Below are 26,399 nucleotides of genomic sequence, written 5' to 3'. Positions count from 1 at the left end.
CTAGGAAACAACTCGTGATTCACACACTTTCAAATGTCTCAAAAAAGCAGTAGTGCTTCGGGATGCATTAATGGTGAGTCTGGTCTTACAATAGTTGCATTCTGCCTTTTTCGTACCAGTGGGTAGCACCACCACCGTAAAACCTGACCAGACCACAGATGTCTTACCTCTTTTCTTTCTGTGGATTGGATTACCTTCATTTTCATTGTTCGGGGGGCTACTAGCTGTAGTGTCAGTTTCACTTACATTCGTATTAACTGTGGGACGACTACCAGTTGAATCCATACCTATAATTAAAGAATTAAAACACTATTAAATACGATATACTAATTGACAATTAGGAACACAAGCACAAGAGCACAACAGATGATAAATTATCGCTACATAAAAGCATGATAAAAATGTCTTTTCTTGAGAACTACAAAAGGTCAATATAATCTAATAATATGACATGTTTCATTTTTAAGTAAAACTTCCCAGCATCTACAAATGTAATGTCCAACCACACCTAATTCCTATTTATATGACCAACTTCACCTCTTTTAAGCACTACTTCCATCGTTGCTTCTATAAGACATAGCCATATACATACACTTCTCACAACATATAACACATTACATTATGAATGTTTAGAGAAAATAGAAGATTCAAGTCTTGTTAAATGCCTATTTTCATTCTTTATAAACATAAGACAACCAAAAATATAGTAAGGCTAATATGAATGATGCACAGGAACTTCCAAAACAAAAAAAAACAAAATTGAAAACATTTCATGCTTTTTCCATCAAACTAATCTTTCTCTCAACAACCTAACTATCTGCACTCATGCAAACACCATTTCCAATACACAAATCACCATCATTTCCACTCATGCAAACAACATTGTTTAGTAGCTTCTCAATGTACCCAACACTTCTCAATGCATCATGCTTAAATAAGAAATTCTAGCAACAAATCACACCCAACACTTCTCAATGCATTCAGTTGAAACAATCATTTAGCAAAACACTATCCTTAACTCGAAATCCCAGCAAACTACACCCCGAATGTAACGTTATGATTATTCGACTATCTGAGTCCAAGTGGCTAAAATCTTCCATTAAACATTCCATTTGTTCTAATTGTGTCACATAATCAAACACAAGAAGAACACGACCAAGCTTTTTCCTTTTCAAGGTGAATCCAATATTGGAATGTTTATCCCCTAAAACCATGGAACTAAGTCTTCAATAAAATCAATCAAATAAAACACATAAACCCCATTGATGCATCAGTTTATACATAACACAGAAACTCAGAAACCACAGTGATTAAAATTCCAAAACCCAGAAACCCCACTAATAACATTCCAAAAACCCCCAACCAACAAAATTTGACTAAAAGTGGACTCCAGTTTCACTAGGGATTTCAGTTTCACAGTACTTGAGAGTCTGAGAGGCAAAAAGGAGATAAAGCAAGACGTCGACCGGTGACATCGAAGGAGAGGGAAGAAAACGACAACAACGATTTGCGAAGAAGGAGAGAAAAAGATAAAAATGATTTAGGGATTTTAATTTCTTGTATACAAATCGTGTTTTACATTATTTCAACGAGGGTGGATTTGCAAGTTTTATAACTTTTAAATTACATATGACCCATAATACTTTAAAAACTATCAATTTAACCATCGAGCTTGGAAATACTCTCAAACATATCAAGTCGAGTTCCACTGTGATCGAACTCTACTTGATTAACTACTTGAACTCAAACTCGACTTGACTAATGTCAAGTCGAGTTCAAGCCAACATCGAGTTGAGTTCAAGTAGTTCACGAGCTACTCGACTCGATTTTCACCCCTAGTTAGTACAGCTATATCCCAACTACTTAACAACTGCCTAAGTTGTACAGATACAATTGCTTAAGTTATTTAAACTAACTTAATAAAATTGAAGTAAAACAATCTGAACAATATTAAGAACTGATTACAATCATTATTCTAATACTCCCCCTGAAGTTGGAGGGTGATAGATGTCTAATACTCCTAACTTATGTAGAAGATGATGATGAACTTTGCTGCCCAGAGATTTAGTAAAGAGATCAATCGGTTGCTCATTAGTAGAAATATGAGCAGTTTTAATCAAACCATCCTTGAGCTTGGTCTTGACTATGTGAGAATCAATATCAATATGTTTGTTTCTTTCATGAAACATAGGATTAGAAGCAATTTGAATAGCTAATTGATTATCACAATATAAAAAAAACAAGTGCTAAATCCTTGAACCCAAGATCAGATAAAAGCTGGGTTATCCAAACAACTTCACAAACAGTGGAAGCCATGACCCTATATTCGACTTCTAAAGAAGATCTGGAAACAATGACTATCTTTTAGATTTCTAAGAGATAAGAGATGAAAGACACAATATCTTGTGATAGACCTTCTAGTCATAAGACAAGATGCTCAATCTGAGTCACTAAAAGCCAATAATTGCATGGAATTGGTAGAAGGAAAGAACAATCCTAGACCAGGTGTAGCCTTCACATATTCAATAATTTTTAAAGCAGCATTTGAGATTGTTTAGGAAGCTACATAATTGACTCAACAGATTCACTGAATAACAAATATCAAGCCTGTTCATACAAAGATACAACAATTTACCTATAAGTCTTTGATAAATTGTTGGATAAAAAAGAACTGGATCATCAGCATTATTTATAAGCTTGTCATAAGTCTCATATGTAAACTTCACATTTTGGTCCAAAGGAATCAAAACAGGTTTAGTGGCAGACAAACTAGAATTAGCTATTAACTCTAGTGCATATTTCCTCTGACAAATGCTAATACCTTTATCAAATCTAACAACTTCCAAGCCCAAAAAATATCTCAAAGATCCTTTGTCTTTAAGCTTGAAATAAATATGAAGTAAAGTCTTCGTATTGTTGATTAAGGACTCATCATTCCCTGTGATGACTATGTCATCCACATAAACCAGCAAGATAACAACTTTTGAATTGACCATTTTTATGAAAAGAGAGTAATCAGATGTAGATTGCTTAAAACCACTAGAGATAAGGATTGTAGTTAGCTTGTGATTTCAAGCTCTAGAAGCTTGTTTCAACCTATAAAGAGATTTATATAACTTGCACACTAAATTTTAATCTTCTTGCTTATGAAAACCTTGTTGGACAATCATATAGATATCTCCATGTAGATCACCTTGCAAAAAAGCGTTGTCCACATTCATTTGATATAAAGGCCAATTATACATGGAAGCTAAGGTTAAAATTACCCTAACAGTCACCATTTTCACAACAAGGGAAAAAGTTTCATCATAATCTATCCCTGCTTGTTGGGTATATCCTTTGGCAACTAATCTAACCTTATATCTCTCCAAGGAACCATCAGCTCTATATTTGAGTTTATAAACCCATTTGCAACCAATAGGAATCTTACCAGATGGTAAAGGGACCAAAGACCATGTGGCATTAAGCTTTAAAGCCTGAATCTATTTTTTCATAGCATCAACCCAATTAGGATCTTTAGAAGCTTGTTAAAAGTTGTTGGTTCAGTTAAGGAAGAAAACTTGGATAGACAGGCTTGGTATGATTAAGATAGATGAGCATAAGACAATGAATGTTGAAAAGGATATCTAATAATATTGGCTATTTTAGGTTGTGAAAGTGTAGGACAAATGAAATCAGATGTCCAAATAGGGGGTTTTGATGGTCTTGTAGATTTTCTAAGTTGAGGACTATTAACATGAGTAGAATGTTGACTAGATAGTGAACTAAGTGAAGGAGAAATAGGTACTAGTTCTGTGTTATGAATGGAAGACATTTCTCTAATTGATGCAACAGGATCAAGAAATGAGGATGAAGATACAAATTCAAGTTCCATGAAAGGTTCAGACAAGAAAAGTGGTTTAGATGATTGAGACCAAGTAAAAGGAAAAATATTTTCATGAAAAACTACATCCCTAGTAACATGCATAGAATGAGATGCTAAATCATACAAAGAATATCCTTTTCATGAGGGAGAATATCCTATGAATACACATGGATTAGATCTTGGAGAGAGCTTGTCTTTAGGGGATGGGACAATAGCATAAGCCAAAGAACCAAATACTTTCAAATGATCAAGTTTAGGTTTCTCGCCAAAAAACTTTTTATATGGTGACAATCCTTTAAGAACTTTTGTTAGCAATCTGTTAATGATGTAAACGGCAATTTTGACACAGTATCCCCAAAAACTATTTGGGATGTTAGACTGAAATTTCAATGCTCTAGCTATCTTTAGGATATGCCTATGTACTCTCTCAATTATGCCATTTTGTTGAGGTGAATAGGCACATGTATTACATTGTAAGAAATCATGACAATGTTTATTAAAAAACTCTAAACCATTGTCTGCTCTTATGCATTTAGGAGTTTGTTTAAATTGATTCTGAACCATAAGCAAGAATTCTCTAAGTGTTTGAAAAACATCTGATTTGAATTGAATGAGAAACAGCCAAATAATCCTAGAATAATCATCTACAATGGTGAGAAAGTATCCAGCATTTCCATGAGTTGGTACTTTATATGGACCCTTGACATCCATATGTAAGAGATCAAGTGCTCAAAGGAAATGGTATTATGGTCTATTTAGCTAAAGGGCAAACTAAACAATGAGGTGGATTTGATGTGGACAAATCATTATGTAACATTTTTAAAACATGATAATGGGCATGACCTAGCCTTTTATGCCAAATTTCTTAAGTAACATTCAAACAGGATGCTGAAGAAGACAAAGAAAGACAATTTTTATTCATTTCTGAATCAAGAGTTACAACATGATTGAAAAAAGATGCACTACCAACAACTTTATTCTTTGTTCCTACACCTATTACATTTGAGTTTATTTTCTAAATAGGTACAAAATAGTACAATCTTTGGTCATGTTTACAAATTCCCTTCAACTTGCCACTCCAAAGATCTTGAATTAAGCAGAAATCAGGATAAAATGTGATAGAACATTATAATAGCAATCAATTTAGATATTGACAAAAGGTTGTACTTAAATTCTGGTAGATGAAAACATTGTCTAGACAAATGTCATTATCCAATTTAATAGAACCAGTGTGTTTGATATTGTTCTTTGTACCTTTGGGAAGTCTAACTAGTGTATTTGAGGATGATGCAATTTCAATAGGAGATTCAAGACTAAAGAAATCATGCATCATATTATCAGTGGCTTCAGAATCTAAGATCCAACTATTTGCAATATGATAGGAATATAAAGAAGTGAAATTACCAGCCAGATTAGCTGCTGAAGTTGCCACATTTTCCTTTCCAAGCAACTACAGAAGTTGACTATACTATTCTACTAATAAAACATTCCCAAGATTTGTGCCAGATTGTACATTTTCTGAGGTCAAATTTGTAGACTATGCTTGATTTGCTTTAGCCTTTGTTCTAGGTTTTCCTTTTGTAAACTGAAAATATGTTGGATACCCATGTAGCTTGTAGCAAGTTTCCTTCTTATGTCCAGACAAGTGACAATGTTCACACTCAATATACGGTTCCTTTCCCTTATATTTTGAGTTCTGATTTTGACCTCTTTGATTATTTTATACATATAAAGCAGTCGAGACCTCTGAATTATTATTGATTTCAGACGAAACCTTTTGACTTTTGTCTAGATTCACCACCGAGTAAGCTTGTTTCACAAAAGGTAATGGAGACATAAGAAGTATCTGGCTTCGTACCATAGAATAAGAATCATTTAGCCCCATCAGAAACTGTAGCAGCTTTTGTTGATTAAGATGATCAAGATAGGCTTTTGCAGAGACATTATCTAGAGGTGGTAAGCTGACTAAAGAACTCAGTTCATCCCATAACGATTTGAGTTTATTATAATAGACTGCTATTATGTTTGTACCTTGAACCAGATTCGCAATTTCCCTATGAATAGCATAAACTCTCGTTCCATTCACTTTATTATACTGCTCCTGTAAGTCTTGCCACACTTGAGAAGCAATTGTCGAGTACACAATACCATTAAAAATCTCCTTCAAAACTGTGTTGAAAATCCAGGCCAAGACCAAAGAATTACACCTCTCCCATTGCGATGTAGAAAATAATTAAAGCCTGATTTATCACAAGTTCCATCAACGAACCCTAACTTGTTTTTTGCTCACAATGAGACTATCATGGCTTGGCTCTAGATCCTATAGTTTTCAATACCAACCAATTGTTCTGAAGCTAACACTAAACCAGGTGTATCTGAAGGATGAATATACAGTAGTGAGTTCGAATCTATCGAAGTGAGTACCGAATCTCCATTGATGTTTTCCATTACTTACAAGCAACTTCAAACTGACAAATTTAGACAGAGGAAGAAAATTGTGATTTGAAGAAGAATAGATTTGATCTTAATCAACGCAAATGATGAGATTTAATTTCCAATTTGTTCGACTGGTGAATACATTCGAACCAGCTCTGGTACCATGTAACAAACAGAGAAGGAAGTAATAAACAAAAAAAGAAGAAACTCTATAGAGAACAACTTTCTTCGTTAACTCATCATCCAAGTCTAATGTCCACTTTACAACATTGACTCTTTTATATCTAAACTAATCTTCAACTAGAGTTTACTAAAAGAAGACTTGACTATGGTATTATATTTAATTAGAGTTAGTACAACTATATCCTAATTACTTAACGACAACCTCAACTGTACAGACAATTGCTTAGACTATTTAAACTAACTTAATAAAACTGAAGTAAAACAATTTAAACAATATTAAGAACTGATCACAATCATTATTCCAATAACAACTAATCTCTCGGGACCCTGGAACTACCAGCTGAGTATGAGCTCCAATAGCCACCCCTATTAGCAATCGTAAGGACTCGAACTCGGGAGATCATGTTAGATCCTCCTCCTGCTTTTTTACCCTCAAGAGGACTCGAACTTGGGAGACCATGTTAGATACTCCTCTTAACAGAACATGTTAGATCAATCTCTTACTCTTTTACCATCAAGGGGACTCGAACTTGAGAAGTCATATTAGATCTTCCTTTACTCTTTTACCATCAAGTCACATAGTGGTGGTTAAGTTTATGACATTCATTTTATTTGTCGTTGGGTATATGCCCAATAGTATTTGACTTGTACAAGTTTGTTTTGGAGAAAATTGTTGCCCACTTGATGACTGTATATAATAAACTGTAATTTTTTCATTCTTTAATGGACTTCGGCTAATTAAATAGTCAAAGGCAAAAAGACCAGTGCTTGAGGTTTTTCATTAAGTTAAATATTTCAATGGTCAATAAATATCATAAGGCTCCCAAAAAAAAAAAAAAAAAAAAAAAGTATATGATATTGAGAAAATTAGCAAGGCAATAAAGCCTTGAGATTTTTATGCCTTTTTAATGACTAATTGATTTCAAGCCATATTCAGCCTATTTTTGTAATGAAATCAAATTCATAGCCTTAAATTGATCATAATACAACTTATACAAGGTATTAGATAATATAATTTTTTAGAATAATACTACACTTACAAAGTCCTCATACAAAGATATATGTACAAAGTGATGCATCATATTATGAGTGGGAGAGTGAATTTGACTTTAGTTAATGAGTTAACTTTACAAATTTCACTCTCTCAATCATGGTATGACACATCACTTTATACATATATCTTTATAAGACTTTGTAAGTATGGTATTATTCAATTTTTTGATAACCACACAACATTAGCACGATATGCATACAAATTGTGTAAACATAATCTAATGTTGTATTAAATTTAGAATTGCAACCTTGTAGCTCTACAACTTTTTTCTACTTAAAAGCAAAAGTTTACGGAAAACGAAGAGAAAATGTACTTGTGGCTAATGGGTTGGAAGTGTTGAGTTTCAAATATAGCTAGCTTGAGTGCATAGATCATGTCCATAGTAAGAGTAAATGACTTTTTCCCACCCAAGGTTCGGCCTAATGACACTATTTCACTCAAAAAGTGTCAAATGACACTTTACTACCCAACAATATGTTCTGTTAGCAATTTTTGTTAAATATAGTGTATTTGTTGTAAAGACGAAAATACCATTTACTATTTTCCTTTAAAAAAATTATTATTATATGTCACGTTAATAGAGTCAATTATCTATACACCCACTTTTTAATTATGAAATTATTGATATACCCTCAACTATGTATTAAGACTAAATTACCAATTTGTCCCAACTATGTATTAAGACTAAATTACCAATTTGTCCCTAATTTTTTTTCTCCTTCTCTTTCTTCTTTTTCTCTTTCCTTCTTTCTTCTTCCTTTCTTTTCTTCTTTCTTTTTCTTTCCTTCTTTTCTTCTTTTTCCTCTCTCAATCGCACCAGACCATTTTCTCTCTTTTTTTTCTCTCTTTTTCTCCTCTCTCTCCCCCTTCCTTCTCACCACAATCTTCTCACACAAAATCTCCTCGCTTATCCAAATCAACATACAACGTCATCACCCTTATCCAAATCAATGCAACAACATCATCTAAATAAAAAAAATAAAAAACTAGAAAAAAAAATAGTTGGTAGGCGTGGGTGAGGAGAACAGTCAGGGAAGCAACCACTAATCTCAAATCAATCAATCCACCATTCAATCAATTCCAATCAACAGTCAAAGAAAACACAACAACTCTCCAAAATCCAACAATTACTCAACCAAACACACAGAACCACAATAGCTGGTGGCGTAGGGGTGTATACGAGCTAAGCTGAGCTGAGTCGAGTATCTGGACACTTGAGCTCAACTCGTGATGAACAATGTCGAGTTCGAGTTCGAGTTAGAGTCAAGCTTGTTCGAGCTTGAATACTTAGGCTCGAGCTCGCGAGTATGGGTGGGTACTCGAGCTCATTCTCAAGCTCGAGCTTCGAGTTTATTGTGAGAAGGGGGTTGTTTGTCATTTTAAAAACTTGAAAAATAAAATAGTTACAAATCTTGCAATTTGGTCCTCCAAGCGCGATGAGGCTTGCGAGCCTATCAAGTTGAGCTTCGCCTGGATCGAACTCAGCTCGACCCCTTAAATGAGCCACTCAAGCTCGAGCTTGACTCAATTGACTTCGAATCGAGTTCAAGCTTTTCACGAGCCAAGCTCGAATAGCTCACGAACTACTTGACTCGCTTCTCATTCCTAGGTGGCGCATGATGTTGTCATGTGGTTCGACAACTGACTAGGTAGGTCAGGTCTACGATAAGAGACTTGGAGGCGTCAAATGGGTAGCTGGGTTTTTGGGCCAATCGCACGATGTCCAAGCACGATTAATCACATATAGGGTTGCTGTGACGACAAGGAAGAAGACTAGTTGCAGAGTGAACAGACCTAGAATGATGAGGAGGATGGCCAAGAGGTGAATCGGAGCAAGAGAGTAGGTTTTGGAATTCAATACTTGTATTGAAGTTTATGAATCTTTGTGGTTTGGAACTTAGACTAATGCTTATATGAACTTGATGTATTTACTTTCTCTGATGGCTGGTGATGAACAATTTTAATCCTCGCAAGTATACGAATCACAACTGCAATATACTGTGCACATGCAAGGCTCGATCCCACAGAGATTTGTAAGCACTCAATTAATCCTAATAAACTATGTCTTAATTAAAACAAATAAACTGAATAAATCTAAAGAATTGATGAGGTAACCAACTTAAAGTAAAAATAACTAATACTAAACAAACTGATAGAGAACAAATACTAAACTGATTTAAAATCCAATGAACTAAAACCTAGGTATCCAATTTCACCATAATAATCTAGTTTTATGTCAACTATCAAACTATTGTTATCTCAATCCAATTTCTAGGGTTCGCACTCACATAATTAAGGTATTACAGTAAGGCATTTAGGATTAATCTAGTATCTTTAACACAAGACTAGCTAGGGTGTATAGTCAAGGCTAATTATTAAAAACCCATTAAACACAAGAGCACTCGAAATCATGAATAAAAGCACATTTGTCAGGGCGTATGCACAAATACTAATTATTCAAGAAATTATGAACCAATTCGAATTCTGTCAGGGCGTATGCACAAAATACTAATCATTCATTCACATGAGCTAATTAAGATTAGCTAGGGCGTGTAGTCTAACCTTGTCTCACACAATCAATTAATTAATATTAAAGGTGATCAAGCAATAACATCAATTAAAGATTGAATAAAGGACAATGAATAAAACTAGAATTACAAAGGATAGATAAAACAAATAGAATTAATAAAGACATAAAACCTTCTTATTAGGCTACATTGGATCCCTAGAAAAGTATTTAGTTACACATGATCATAAAGAAATCAAACCTCAAACCCTTAAAAAACATGAAGTACAAGAGAAAAAGATGAAACCCTAGGTAGATCTCCTTGCCTCCAATTCTCTCAAAGTTGAAGTAAAATTCCTTTCTAAAAATACCTAAGGACATCCTTTTATAGTGCTAGGGCCGTGGGAAAGTAAGTGGAAAAATACTAGACAAAATAGGAGAATAAAATTCAATTATAGGAGAAATATAATAAGAGAATCCTAATGAAATTAGGATTCCTTCACACGAGCTGCACAAAGGTATCCAAAATAGAACACGATAGATTCTGAATCTGGAAAAGTTGTGAACATATTAATTGTAGGTCTTAAAATAATCTTTCCAAAGCTTCATGAATAATCCAAATCTAAGGTCTACAGCTCAAGTTATTCCAGAAACACTGAAGCATGTTCCAGAACCCGCATCTGCTTGTATTCCATGCATTGATGTAACTTTCATCTCCATTTTTAACCATTTTCCAGGTCAGACTGGATCCTAATAAAACATGAAAGCTGTAGCCCTATCTCTTAGCTTTAAAACGCCACTAGAATCAGGTCAATCGAAGTTGTGTAGCTCAAGTTATGCCAATTTTTGTGCAACATGTTCTGTCAGAAAAATTCCCGAACATAAAATTCACGAAGTAAGCCCCGACGTGATTTTGTGGCGCTGCGGCATGAAGTTTCTGTCAATTTGCAACTTTTTTATGCTGCGGCGTGGAAATAATTCTGCAGCGCATGAATAGTTTTGTTGTGGCGAACAATATTCAAAAATTCATAACTTCTTCGTTTGAGCTCTGATTCTCAAAACCGTTTGTTTCTACACGCTTATGATTCTTTCCTCTTCAATGTTCATGCTTGAAATCCTCATTTTTCAGCATCGAAACACCTGAAAATTCACAAAACATACCCATGATTCTAAAAAACAAAAGAGATATAGAAATTAAGTAAAATTAACCAATTAAACCTAATTCCTTCACAAAATACCCTTAAAATCATTAAGTATGGTGCACTTCCAAGCACTCATTAGGAGGTGGTGGTTACAGAGGTTACGGGAGAGGAGGGGATAGTGGCCAACGGCAGGTTATGAAACACTTCGAATTTTAAATTTTGATTTTAATGCATGATGTTAATTAATTATCATACCCTTACTTATAAGGGGCTTTTGACTATCATGTCTTTAGTAATAAATTTGTACTGTGGATAGTAAAGTGTCATTTTGGAACTTTTTGGTAGAAGTGTCATTAGGTCAAACCTTGAGTGGGAAAAAGTCCTTTACTCCCATAGTAAAGTCAAACTCAAAATATAGACTAATCAAATTGATTATAGTTCCTCATTCCTAAAATCCGATTGTTATTTGTCAAAATTTCAACATGTATATGTTAATAATCTTTTATTTTTTATTCTCTAGCAATTTAATTTTAAAAAAATAATTGTAAGGTATATAACAGGTCAGATTTCAGCTACCATGATTCTGCCCGTGAGTGCCGCAAAGAAAATAATCGAAGTGTGTAGCCTTATGCAGGGATGGTATATTAGTAATTTTCCATATCTATATAATGCATTGAATTATTTTTTCGGCAACTTGGCAATTCAGGTTGTCCAGCCATTTTGGTTGTTTTGATAGGGTTGGCTTCCCATATTCAGAGGTGTTTTGGATTATATAATTCAGTTTATTTTCGATCTCTAGCCAATTTGTAATATCATACTAGGGATAAGCAGGAGTAAAAGGTAGAACCAAAACCGGCGGGAATTCCTGAGTCCGGTTCCGGTTCTTGCAGTGCTGAAACCGAGAACCGAAACCAAGGCTTGGGTACTCAGATAGGAACCAGGATAGAATTATAACTTTTGTAAACTATTGGGAGTGTATTTGTAATTTTTGTGAGGTGTATTTATCATTTTTTTAAAAGTAAGGGGTAATTAAAATTACCTGGGTACCCGGAACTGAAACCGAAACCGAAACCTATATTTCAAGTTCCGGTTCCAGGTTTCTAGGAACCAAAACTAGCCGGTTTCGGTCCAAAATCTTAAGAACCAACCAGTTCCACTTCCGCTTCCATTTCCTTCAAAAAATGCAAGGTAACCAAAATCGATCACCCCTATATAATACTATAACATGCAGCTTTGAAACATACTATGTTACTAGCTTCATGATATTATCTGATTAGTAACAACTGTTTCATTATTGAGATTACCTTTAATTCAAATCAATCCAACTAAAGTTGAGGCAATATATCCAAACCTTTAAATTCAAGTCAATCCAACTAATGTTAAGGCAGTACACACAAAGCTTGATGACACTGACAATATCAAACAGGTAGCTACCACCGGATATTACCAAAAAAAATCTTCCGGACATCAAATGTTTGTACAGCTACTCAATCAGGTTTCATCGGATGTTGGTACAACTATTTGATGAGGTTTCATGGGACAAGTGTATCTCACTTGCACTGATGTGGCACTCCATGATTGGATGGTTGTAAAAACATCAATTGTAAGGAAGATTTTCTCACCTGCATTACTTAGATTTTACTGTGAACCCTTAATCCAAGTCAATCTAACAATTATTATTAGCCATTTAAGGCCCCAAATATACATTATCAATAATCCACATACTTGTATATATAATGTTGCTAGACCCATTTAAACCCATATCGACCGGTACTGCAGAATAAAACCACAATAAATATAATTCAGTTTATTTAAACTAAAAAAAAAAAAAAAAAAACAATATTGCAGACTTTTGCTATCTTCTATTCATTTGCAACAGATGTTTTTACTCATAAATGTGTTGGATAAACCCTAAACAAATCAAACACTGAAAAACTACAATGTGGGTGCAAAATTTAAGTTAACAACTATGCCTCAAGCCATTAAATCCACAAAATTCCTATTATTCCTTTCTTCTCTAGTAAATATGATGCTCCCAGAGCAATACCTTAAAGAGACAACTAACAAGGAAATAAAAAAGATTTCCCGGAAACTTTTCTATTTACAATCTATCACTGGTTTGCAATTACAGCATGTATAATGACTGTTACATGAAATGCGAAAACTGGAAAATGGAGCAGTGATATACCCAAGAGAGGCGATTAATCCCAGCTAAGCATTGCAATGTCCACGTGACAGAAACTGTAATCAGTTGAAATAATTTACAGCAAGCCAAGTAGTCACAAGCTGATCAACAGTGGCCACATATCGGAAATTATGGAAATCCATTCCTGCAGACACAAGAATGAACACACAATCAGTCATGGCAACCGAAGGCCAGGAGGAAAAAGCAAATTCAAGAAAGAAGATACAAATTAAAACAGGGAATAAGAAGGGACGACAAAAAGCACATCGAAGATTATACTACAAAAGATCAAAAACATAATATACACCACCATTCACAAAGGATTTCATTGATTATACACATGACCCGAACATTCACCCAAAGGAGTAGCTCGAATAATAACTTAAAACATTAAATCAGTGAATTATCTTTCAGGAGCTAATATTTATGATTAATCTATGAGTAATCTAGAGATATTGAATACTCAAAAAGTGTACATTTTATCATTGTGTAATGAAAAATATAGAAAGGAAAGAGTAAGTATGTATTAGGACTAAATAGTAGGCTAAAGTTCTCTTTATGCAGATAAAAAAGGCACTTGAACAGATGTGTTCACAGGTTGTATATGGAGCTGTAGTACCACGCCCTGAGTACACTTTCTCTGATATTAAACACTACAATCACCAGAGACCTTATATTTTTTTTTTTTTTTTTTTAACTAGTGCACAAGAAAAAGAATATTTTCTTTTCGTATATCAATCTTAATGCAACAACTTTATTAGTAGAATATACAGCATATGAATCAGTGATTTACAATAATCAGTCCAAAAATCATTTTCTCGAAAGAGGTTAATTCTGAATAAAAAAAGAAAATGAAAAACTAAAACCCATGAGCATTTAGCCAGCAAGATATTCATGGGACACCCTGCAGTGTGTGCACTTGAGTAACATGAACAATATGAAACATGTAGTGGAAAAGACACATGGTTGTGCAAATTTGAGATTTGAACAAGAGTATTACAATTACAGTTAGCTGAGTGTTGACTGGTCTGCCTAGGTTCAGATGGACTTAACTCCATATCGTGAGTGGCTGTCCAACCCGGTTCATAAGCTTCAAGAAAACTAATCTTTGCTTTATTTGGTAGATCATGGGGATGAACAAATGGTACTCCAGCTGGCCACTTGATCTCCATTCTTATATTAGCACATGGGCTATCAAGAGCATGAATGTGGCTCTCACACTCCCTGAGGTTACAGAATCTGAGCTTGATGCCCTTCTTGTCTGCGATGTCCTGAACCCTCTCCTTCAGAACTCTCTGGGCCTCCAGCCGTAACCTCTTGGAAGGTGGCAGAGGTTTGCATCTCGAATTATTCTTCCTCCTCCTCATCAATGGCTTCATAGATCCTGTACCAGCATTTCATCGATCCAAGGACCTGCTGTTAAAAGCTTCTCACTAAGAACTACTCCAACAAGAAACAATGATAATACACAATCAAATGATCCAACAAGAATGAAACAGCAAGAATATTTTATTAGGACTACAATTCAAAAAACCCCTCTGAAAAAACCTCTTGTGACAGCAGAAGAAGACTAAATGCTAAACAACAGTTTCTTTTATTACCAAGGCACCCGAGGGAAATGATACACGAAAAGGTAGCAGAATGTAATTTTTTGGCCACCTTTTCAGAATGGCAAACTTCAGGATTCGTGCAGTCTGATCTATCCTATTTACTAGACTTTCTTCCCTTAATTCGATTAAACTTTACATTAGCATGCACATTTGGTAAGCTGATATCCAGGATTTAATTATTATTTAAGTACTTTAATAACAGAAAATAATTGTCATATTCTAGTTATATAGATAAGACATCAGCCACGAGCTATCTCTTTACAAACCAAACATTGATCAAGATTATTGCTTGAGACATTTTTAAAGGCATAACCATTCTACAGAGGCAAGCCTCAGTTATGGAGAAATCAGAGGAAAAGCCTTAAACAGATACACTGCTAACTTTCTGCTTAATACCTAACAATACAATCTAAGGTCAGAATTACCTACAAAATTCTTAATTAATAAGGGAATGAGTTAAGAGAACCCATAGATGAAGCATAGTAACAATCTAATGAAGATAACATGCACTGTCCAATTCAATAATGAATGTTAACAGCTAAGAAACATGAATACTAGGATAACAACAAATGCATACACATTGAAAGAAAAGAAAGGAAGAATTGAGGCCTAGTTTCCACATAAGATTTGCAAAGTCATTGGAAAGAAAGGCAGACAACAAATTCTAGGGATAAGATAATACTCAGAGACAATCAACAAATTTCAATGCGACATGATCCAAGCCCAAGATCACCATATATGTATCTTTCTCCCCATTCAATGTGTTTATTGACTTTTTCAAGTTCTCGTTTGTAAATTGAGTAACGCATGTGACCAGAAAAAGATTTATAACGTGAAATGAAAAGCCCAATCAAAGTCAGAAAGACAATCCATGAGAGTAATTTCCATCTAAATGGTAGGCAGAAATTTTATCAAAAGATAACTTCTCTAATCAAGCAAAGCAAAGATGAATGTTCCTATAATTTTGCTTACCATCTTGGGCCGTAGGGAAACTGAAACTCTGGAAACTTTGCCTGCTAAAGAGCTGATCTGTTGGATGAGATCTCTGCATGAAGTCATCAACTGGTATGGGAAGCTGGAACTGAGCTTCAACCCCATGACCAGCTGCTCTCATCTCGGAACAACTGAGACTGCTCATTGATTTAGGCATGAGTTTGAATGCCAATGAAAATCGTCCATACATGTTACCCTGCATATTATTGATCTCTGTTCTGTGCAGTGCAGGATTGACATAACCAGCAGTTGCTTGATAAAGTGCAAGTCCAGGGTAAACGACAGCTTCTTGAGGGCCAAGATCCCCATCCACAAGAACCCACCGACCATTAAAGTCTCTTACATGTAAACCGGCCTTATCTGATTTAACAATAGAGACAAGGCTTTTGTCAACATTGTGGTCATGATCAGGAAACATAACCAACTGACCATCCTCTTGAGATGTTAAATTATGGTGTTGTGCTCCCTGAAATGATGGCCTTGCATGACAGCAAACAGACAATACCGAAGATGATATCTCCCGACTTCTCAAGGGAACATTATCAAGTACTTCAGTAAATGGAGAACTACGCAAGTTCAAATAGTAGCTGATTGCATCCAGTATATCACGAGCTGCCTTGCCAAGCAGAGAAAATAGATCTGGCAAACCAGCTGGAGGAAATTCCAATGAGTTGCCAGCTTCTGAATGAGTCAGGCCAGGTCTGTAATCATATGTTTCATGCCACTGTTGAGGATCAGCATAGTAACCAGACGTTTTACACCACTCACGAGAATCATTTGTATGAATCATTTCTGCCGCCGGGTAAGGAGGCCTTTGATGGAAGTAGAGACGAGCAGAATCTAAACAAGATCTCAAGAGAGGCCCATCACTAGCCGGAAACTGAATGATAGCAGCAGAATATTGAGCAAATGATTGTGATAGAGTTGAGACAGATAGCTTGTACGAGTCAGAAGGAAGGCCTTCAGATGGTATTAGATCTGTGAGCTTCACACGACCAAGAGATGGCAGGCCATTGCCAGCCATGAAAACCTTTCAGTAAGCTAGCCAGCTAAATTCAAAGAAACAGCGACCACCCTGTTTTTTTGTGGATAGCACAGATGAAACTGGAATCAGTCAAGCCAAAAGAGCCAGTAACATCAATGACACAACACGAAATTTAGTCAACAAGCCATCCCTACCAAAAGTCAACTGATTATCGCTATAAAAAAAAATTAAAACATAGTCCTTCAGCTGAAAACCTAACATCAGAAACAACCTAAATCCCAATAACCCAGCAAGTATCTACCCAATGCCTAATTCATGGAATTGTATTTACCAAATAAAGTGTTACCACTTTCTTTTTATAACCTTAAAATCGGCCAACCTGCTTACCAACTCAAGTTCTAATTTAGGACACCAAACCCTATAATCTCCTGGAAGAAGGAAAACATAGCTGTTTACTACGTAGGTGGTCATCAGCACTTGAATCAAGGGCCTTGTGGGAGCAAATCCACAAGCCTGACCAAGATTAACCTCTTAGTTTTCCAGATTATCTATTTTCAATTTTTTTTTTGTTCTTTAATGCACCACTACCAACCTTTGCAAATAACTAGCAAATATAAGAAAAACCAAGCATTAATTTATTTTTTTTCCTTTCTCAACTTGGCATTAATTACTAAAATCTAAATTTCCTGAAAAATTCTAATTATGCTCACAGCATTTAAAATCATCACTGCACAAAATGAACAGTAATTATTTTTTTTTTTAAGTATTTTACTATTTTAAATGCCTGCACACACTCAAACTTCTCTTCCATAATATTAGAAGATAAAAAAAAAAAAAAAAAAAAGAACTTCAACTTCATATACAAAGGCATATAGAAAGAAACCGAGAAGAGAGAACTGACCTTGCAAGACAGTAAAGGTAAATTTTGATATGCAGATTGGAAGCAAAAATCTGTAAATTAGGGTTTGCTGCTGGAGAGCTGAGAGGGTATAATGGCGAAATTGTTAAACAGAGGAAAGGGAGGTGGGAGGATTCTCTCCGGTGATTGACTCTACAATACTGTCCAGTTCTGTTGCCACGTAAGTATACAACTTCGCTGTCTGTAGTGAGTCGTTATATAATATTATCATATATTATATTTTTGTTACTAATATGGTAATATCTTATGAACGTGAGTTGGGGCTTCTAACTTACAACTCTAAAATTAAATGTGAGCCGTTCACTTTATTTAATCCAATAACTGAGATGAATTCTATAAATTTATATTAATGTCATCATCCGCTCTGCCACATAATTTATATCACTTTTTTATCTCCTAATTACGTTTAATCGATTTAAAGTCATTTATAGGATGAAACCATAAATCATTTATGGGAGCGTTCTAAAAATCTTTAAGTATTCATATAAAACAAAATGAATTTATTATAATCACTAATAGGAGGAGAAAAATATATTTTTAATTGTTAGAATTTAGAAAACATAGAAGAAGAAGGGTGTGGCAACAAAAGGAAAAATGATATAGAATTAAATTATAGGAGTACAGATAAAATTTGTTCATCCAAATGTCAGATATTAATCAAGCTTTGTATCTCCTCTATGATTAATTTGTGGATTACCTCACCTTTATAAGGACCAGGTCAAAGAAGAATATTTTAATATGCGATGCTGTTCTCTCAAAACGAAAGATCTTGACAGACATTACAAAGAGATGATAAAAAGATATCATATACTTAGGGGTATGGATGATCCTAACATGAAGCAAGCCTTTTTAGCATCTATTTCAGAATCCCCAAGTCATGAAGCAACCAAGCTTATGCAGTCTTAAAGCAAACAACTTGGTTCCACTTCTCTTGGACAAATTTATCAGTTTGTCATTCTTGCTCTGGAAAAGTTCTGTTCTCAAAAATAATTTTTTGACGATTATCTGAAGCGTTCTAAGCAGCTGACAAAGGTTTGTCAGGGACAAGACTTGTAGATCAAGTGCAAATTAGATCGCTCATGTTCTTGTCCTACCAAGAAGAAGTTTCATTCCAGACGCATCAAGTTTTCTCCACCTAATGCTCCTGCCAGGCGCAAATTTCGACGTTTCAAGTGCCGTAAGTTTCTTCAAAAAAATAAACGTATAGGCAAACAATCTAATCAGTGTTATTTTTGCAACCGTCTTGGTCATTTTGCCAAAAATTGTCCAAATAAGCCTAAACAGTCAACCAAAATGATGCAACAGCTTTCTCAGCTCACTGATATAGATTTTTTTGATGATGATGTTGAAAGCTGGTTTTCAATGGATGAAGAACCCACTTCAGACACTGTTTTCCAGTTTGTAGCCACTGATACTGAGTTCTCTGATTCAGATGATTGTCACTATTTCTACCATATCCAACAAATACCACAATCCCTTCCATCATTAGTCTTCTCATGTCACGTACCTACAGCAAAAGTTCAGATCTTCCCTACTAAATATTCCAATCCCATTTCAGTTATAGCATTTTTTTATACTAGTGCTACTCGTACTATTATCAACCCTAAGATCCTCCCATCCTCTCAATGGAAACCTCATCAAGAAGTTTTCTACACTGCTAATAGTGACACATTCACTACTCATTTGATCAGCAAACCCATTAAAATCCAAATTTTTCCAAGATGTTTTACTTTTCATAAAGTTCTTGGTTCCGATTTACCTAGCAAAGATATGGTTCTAGGTTTTGATGTTTATTCTTAACTCAATAAACTTAGAATCATCCCTGATGGTGTTCGGTACAAGATGTTTTTCCAATCCTAGACCACTCAGCCTAACTTATTCCAGAATTAAGGCAATCCTATTGAGCAGATCAAAACCCAACTTATTTCCCGCTCTTGTGCAGATTATCATGCAGATTTTCTTATTAAATGTGCTCATCCATTATGGAAGAATTCTAATTTCTTTATCCATCTTCCATTCATCAAGAGCGAAGATATCAATCCCACAAAAGCTAGTCATTTTGGTACGTCACCAGAACATCTCAGCCTAGCCCAACAAGAATGTACTCAGCTTTTATCTCAAGGATTGATCAAACCCACAGATTCTCAATGGACATGTGAAGTTTTTTATGTCAATAAACGTGTTGAACAAGCCAAAGGAAAACTCAAACTTGTTATCTATTATCAGCCATTGAATTTCTTTCTCCGTGATGATAAATTTCCTCTGCCTTCTAGACAAGTTCTCTTTGCAAATCTCCATAATGCAAAGATGTTTTCCAAATTTGATCTCAAAGCTGGATTCTGGCAACTTGGAATTCATCCTGATGATCATCATAAGACTACTTTCTGCATTCCCAACCAACATTACCGATGGACGGTCATGCATTTTGGCCTTAAGGTCGCTCCTTCCATATTTCAGAAAGTCGTGACAAAGATTTTTGCTCCCCTTCTTCATACATGTCACATTTATATTGATGATATCCTTCTTTTTTCAAAAGATGAGGAATCTCATGTACGTCTTCTTCTTGAATTTGCTGATATCATACACTCTTATGGTATTATGCTCTCTGAGAAGAAAATGCAATTAGGGTAAACAAAGATTGATTTTCTTGGTATGGTGATTGATGACGGCAAGTATGATCTTCAGCCTCATATTGCTAATGAGTTGCAAAAATTCCCAAATGTTCTCACAACCAAGAAAGAAATACAACAATTCTTGGGAATTGTCAATTACATGCGCAGTTTTATTCCCAACATTCTCATCTCACAACTCCACTTTCCCATATGCTTAAGAATCTTCCTTCATGGTCTGAAAAGCAAACCAATGCAGTCAAGAGTCTTAAACGCAAATCCTTCCATACACAGCCATTGAAGATTCCTTCTTCTGGGAAACGAATTCTTCAGACTGATGCTAGTGACACTCATTAGGGTGCAATGCTTTTTGAACAAGATGATGACAAAGTACAACATTTGTGTGGCTATCAGAATGGACAATTCAAACCACATCAACAGCATTATCATTCTACTTTCAAGGAAGTATTAGTAGTAAAAAATGCTATTGAAATGTTTGAATTCCATCTTGTTGGACATCACTTCTTTGTTGAAACGGATATGAAGTCTTTTGATCAAATGCTCCGATTCAACAAGAAAAATGTTCCACATCAACAATTACTTCGATAGGTAGAATGGTTCAGCAAATATTCATTCACCGTCCAGCACATCAAAGGTCACACCAACACCATTGGAGATTATTTATCCAGACCTAAAAATAAACAAATCGGTTTCATGAACCCTAGATCTAAACCTCTTCCCTGTTTCATGTTCCAACCATTAACCCAGTCCAGTTCCTGTTCATCATCTTCTTCACCAAACCATATTCTAGAAGTACCTCCTGAATTCGATGACCTTGTTCGAACTCGTACCGTTGATGAAAATGCTACCACCCTCATGTTTTCTTATCAGATTCAATGCATTGAAAAATGTGGACAATCCATGTATGATATGTTAGGTGTCCATCCAGATTACTCCTTTTCAAAAATCTTTTGTTTACCTCCAGTTCTTGATATCATATTTCCAGAAGAATGATTATGGTACTTTTAGTATATGTTACACCAGTACCATATTGTCATTCAATTCCCGGTCCATCATATGTTGAAAATAATTTCCCAATACAGTCATCCTCAACCTCTGAGTTACACTCTTTGATGACTTTTCTCAAATGGTTCAAAACCCTAGAAAAATAGAAATCTGTGTTTGCTCATCAGCTTGCCCGATACAAAGGTCTTATGTCTACCAAAATGGCATGGTCTATCATGTTTTTTCGCATACATCACTCCATCAGATCTGATGGCCTATATTTTTCATAGCATCAAGTCACATTTCATCAGTCTTATCCATATGATCTCGTCCATAAAATGTTTGACCATCCTGTTGAGACTAGATCAATTCAAAAAATCCTTTTTGAAAAAAATCAGATAATTCTATATGAAATATGGCCATCCTTTCGCGATGATGCTCTGTGGGACCAGACTACACTAAGAAATTACTCCAAGCCAAACAAACATGCATACGTTCCATCACTGCTCAATTCAATACCACTTTAGATTATCTAGAATGGTGGTACCTAGACTCACAGCCAGATATTGTGCAAGAAGAAGAGCTTTAGCAGTCTCGTAATTACTATCTTCATAAATCCAAGTGACAACAGTACATGCATACACCAAGTACCTCTGCAAAGCAGACATCTCAGTTTCCAAACATTTCTCCAGATACTCATCCAGATACATCTTCTCGACAAATCCCTGCTGACTGGATTCAATCAATGGGTTGTCTCGATTTCCAGGATAAAGACTCGTGGCATGTTACAAACTTGTCAAATGATTAAAGCTTTACGTGTCTTAAAATAAAAGTTGTGTCTTTTATGTTTATATGTAAAATAGTCATGGACTAAATGGCAATTTGCCAACTCAGTGTATTATCTTCCATATGAGTTGTAAAAGTCAAGTATTGTAGGCAAATAAATGTAAAAAAAAAAAAAGTCAAAAAGTCTAGTCATGTATTAAACGCCTCATTAATGCGTCTTGAATGCAAATTATTAATCTTCTCTATAAATAAAGGCTTTTACCTTCTCGTGGGGGAAGAGGAGCATTGTGAAAAACTCTTGTATATTTCTCTTGCTTTTACATTATTCTCTTATCAACAATCTCTCACTTCTCCCTTGCATATTTTCTTTGCACATCTTTCTTACCATAGTTCTTCCATGTTTCCTTCATACTTCTAAACTTTCCCTCAACTTCAAGGGTGTTGTAATATTATGATAATGTTAAAGGTAGCACAAGATCCCATATATGCTCTTCATTTATGTTCTTTGATATGTTTAATATATATGTTCTTCATTTATGTTCTTGATATGTTTAATTTTCACTAGCCCTTTTAGATGATGTTAGAAGATGTGTGAGTTTAAGTGTGTGTGGGATAAGAGGAGGGCCTTGACCATGATTTCGACCGATCGTTGCATTGATTGGTTTCACTTAGGTCGGCTATCATAGTTTCCCATATGCATAAACTCCATAATCGATCTTCTGGCAACATCTCTAAGGTCTAGTAACCCGTATGGTATCAAAGCCAACACACTTCTATATTCCAATTTTTGTGTGTGAGGAGGACTACCTCCCCTTGGATATTGGCTCTTTTAAGTCCTGGTTATGTTTTATGCTTTATATTTTATGCTTTATGTTTTATGTTTTATGTTTGGTTCTTGAGCTATTCTTACCATTTGAAGTGGTATTACACATCTAAGAGGTTGGACTCACGCATATGGAATCCTCTTCAGCTTTATCTACATTCACTGCTCCAATAAATACTAGCTTATCTAGATCTTCTTCTAAAGTAGATAGTTTGTATGAAATATCTTATATTCCAAAAAATAAAAAAATCCAAGATACTATCCCTCCCATTTTAAATCCTTATACAGCCTTTTCCAAGTCTTCTTCTTCTTTGTCTAAAACTTTTAAAACTCTCGTTAGACCTTCCAAAAAGTCAGTCAAAGAGTATGTCCAGACTAGTACTTTTGATAAGTGTCAAATTCCAGCCACAACTAAAAAACAATTTGTTACTTTGGAAATCTCTCAAGAATCCATTGCCCAACGGATCCGTGAAGGATACTCTCATGCACACTTTGGTGCTATCAGGCTAACTCTATCTTATTATGGTAGAATAGGACTCCCAGTTTCTGTCCGAATCGTTTTGTTAGACACCAGATTTGTCTAATAGCAACATGCTTGCATAGGAACGGCGCAGACAACTTTGAATGCTGGGACAGTCATAATGACATTGTTTCCTAATTTCAATATGTCTCTCTCTGATGTTCATTGCTCCAAAGCTCTTAAAGTTCAATTACAGATAGTTGGTGCAGATTTAAATCCAGGAAGTATTGTAGCTACTTTGCATTATTAGATGGTTTGGCGGATCCAAGACCATGCTCTTGATCTCGCTATTCCTACGACTACTGATGTGCTGCTCCTTACTGTTGACTCTCAGAATACTCCTTACTGCATCAATATTCCCAGGCAGATTTCCAAACATTATTTGATTAAATTTTTACCAAACTCTTGGGTGACGAGTTATGAGTCTCTTAATAAAAAAGAAACTCTAGTGGTTTTTACATAAACTACCATGCATGATAACAGTTACGGAACAACAACTATCAGATTTAAGTCTCCAACAACTCCCAATGCTCCACCTTTGAGTTTTCGACAAACTCAATTCATGATCACTTCAGTCTCACCAGCTACAGTAGTTCGGGAACCTGGACTTTCCATTCATTCATTTCAATAGCTCCTGTCTATCATCAATTTGATCCAGTCACTGGTCACACTTCATTTGATCTTGACTGCCAATGCTCGGACTGCCGTGATGATCCTATTTGGGAAATAGACGAGCATTATCTTTCTAGACGAAACCTTTCCAGAAGGAAAAAACAGACAGCTCGATACAGTAAAAAAAGATCTTCACTCCATATTTGAAGACCATGATCCTGAAGTTGGCCTTCTTGGTTAACCATCTGGTAAATTTGACTATTATGTCAAATATTCTCCATCGACCTAGAAAGAATCACCATCCATTACACCTTCATGGGAAATCCCTCCAAAACCTAAACCTAAACTCAAATCACCTTTAAAACTATCCAAACCTGTTAAATCATCTTACTTTAAAAAACCTTTACCATGTTATCAGCAAGCTCTCCAGTGGATTGCAAAAGAAAACAAACCAACCCGTTCACCCCTTGTTCATACTCCACATGTCCAGTCCATTATGATGATTCAATCTCCTAAACCCCAAAAGACAAGACAAAATTTCAATTATGACACAGACTTTCCTTCTCTTAAAGAAATTGCGACTCAACAACCAAAAATGGTTTCTTCCAAAGTCATATAGCCTGATGAATCCACGCCAAAACTCTCCCAAGCTGAAGCAATTCTCAATTGGCAGACTGAAAATGCTTTAGCCCAAAACAAAACCATTAATAGAATTGAACAAAAATTGGATTTGGTAGCTCATCAGATGGACTCTCAGTCTCAGAACCACACTATGCTGATTTCTCGGTTACAAAACCAGATTGATCAGCTCCAAAACCGGATTGATCAGCTCTATCAGGAATTAATACTCATTGTCAGCACCTCTCATGGCTATTCAGCTCAATTTCTCCAGAAGGAAGCAGAAATGAAGTCCCTAAAAACCCAAATGGCATCGCTTCAGCAAGAATGTCTTAAGCAAAAACTCAGACAACCACAGACTTTTCCTGAAATGTCTTTGGTGCCAAATCCTTTTGATTCTTCAATAGCATGGCCACAACCCTTTTTTTCACCTTTCCCAAAGATTAGTCAACCTTTGGTCTCGCCTCACATACCTTCTAGTGCTGTTCAGACTTTTGGAAACACTGAACAATTATATGCCAAGCTCCACAAAGAACATGATGAAAAGATTAAGCTGGAACGGAAACAAAAGAAGCGAGAAAAATATTCTGCTAAAACGCAGATACCTGACTCTTTCTCTTCTAGTCATTCAGATCCTCCATCTCCTAAGCCTCATCGTCCTTTATCTAAGGATAAGGCTCCAGTGGAAATAATGATGATGGAAGATCGCCAAACTTCTGCTGATCCTGTCTCTTCAGAAAATCATGTCTCTTCCAATTTTATGAGCTCTTTTTTGAAAGACTTGGTAGAAAGATAACATCTTGCAGCTTCAGGTATTTCTCAAGATTCTTTATCTACCTTCCATACAGAATCAGAAGCTGATATGTCTTCTACTGATGAATCATTTGAAAGTGGCTTTGACTTTGAAAGTGATACTTCTGATCAACATCTTCATGTTTATCCCCAAATGATGACCCATCAACTCAAATCTTCAAGACCAGTTGTTGTCTCTGAGGTTGATGATGAGATGCCTGAAGGTGATGATTCAATTCCAGACTCTCTGCCTATGTATCGACAATCCTGTCATACTACGGCTGAGCGTGACTCTTATACAGCTTCAGCAAAGCTCCTCACTTTTACTGTTTGATGATCTTCCTCCACACAAATGGAGAAATCGGATGTATAAATTTCAAGCCTGGTTACAAGCTGAGATGCTTAAACCTAATGCCCAAGTCTCTACTATACTTACGCAGTTTACAGCTAGATTTGGTGGCATTCTCCATGATTGGTGGATTAGTCTTCTAGACATTTGATTAAAAAAAGGATTTCTCAAATTTCCACCAAGGGTAGCCACGCTGCCACCCTAGCTGCTAGCTCCACCCTTTATCATTCACATCCATGCTATCTTTCATATTTATTCGAGCAAATGACATGTTCCCGCCCAAAGATTAGCAAAATGGCAACTTTCCACCCTTGGTCCATATATTCCAGATTTTCACCCTTAAATTAATAGAAAATTGTTTTATGTAATCGTCAAAGGGTAAAGTGGTCATTCGTAAACTCAAGTAA

The 26,399-nt window shown here is 35.5% G+C and overlaps 2 protein-coding genes across 3 annotated transcripts; both read right to left on the bottom strand.

Moving 5' to 3' along the window:
* On the bottom strand, positions 1 to 2,996 carry LOC116117962. The gene is made up of 2 exons (XM_031403941.1): positions 2,636 to 2,996; positions 1 to 287 (listed from the first exon to the last, which is right to left on the bottom strand). Exons 1-2 carry the CDS (start codon positions 2,994 to 2,996, stop codon positions 1 to 3), a joined length of 648 nt encoding a protein of 215 aa, XP_031259801.1.
* Positions 2,997 to 13,011: 10,015 nt separating this feature from the next.
* On the bottom strand, positions 13,012 to 18,058 carry LOC116117968. 2 transcript variants are annotated; one of them, XM_031403949.1, is made up of 4 exons: positions 17,861 to 18,058; positions 15,954 to 17,049; positions 14,425 to 14,755; positions 13,012 to 13,516 (listed from the first exon to the last, which is right to left on the bottom strand). In XM_031403949.1, the coding sequence occupies exons 2-4, from the start codon at positions 16,996 to 16,998 to the stop codon at positions 13,501 to 13,503; spliced, it is 1,392 nt and encodes a 463-aa protein (XP_031259809.1). In that variant the 5' UTR covers positions 16,999 to 17,049; positions 17,861 to 18,058; the 3' UTR covers positions 13,012 to 13,500. The 2 variants fall into 2 exon arrangements, with proteins under 2 accessions (XP_031259809.1, XP_031259808.1); XM_031403948.1 differs by having other exon boundaries at positions 13,013 to 13,516; positions 14,372 to 14,755; positions 17,861 to 18,056.
* Positions 18,059 to 26,399: the final 8,341 nt, after the last annotated feature.

Source organism: Pistacia vera, unplaced genomic scaffold, assembly GCF_008641045.1.
Source record: "Pistacia vera cultivar Batoury unplaced genomic scaffold, PisVer_v2 Contig828, whole genome shotgun sequence".
NCBI lineage: Eukaryota > Viridiplantae > Streptophyta > Magnoliopsida > Sapindales > Anacardiaceae > Pistacia > Pistacia vera.
This window is presented reverse-complemented; position numbering and strand designations above follow the sequence as displayed.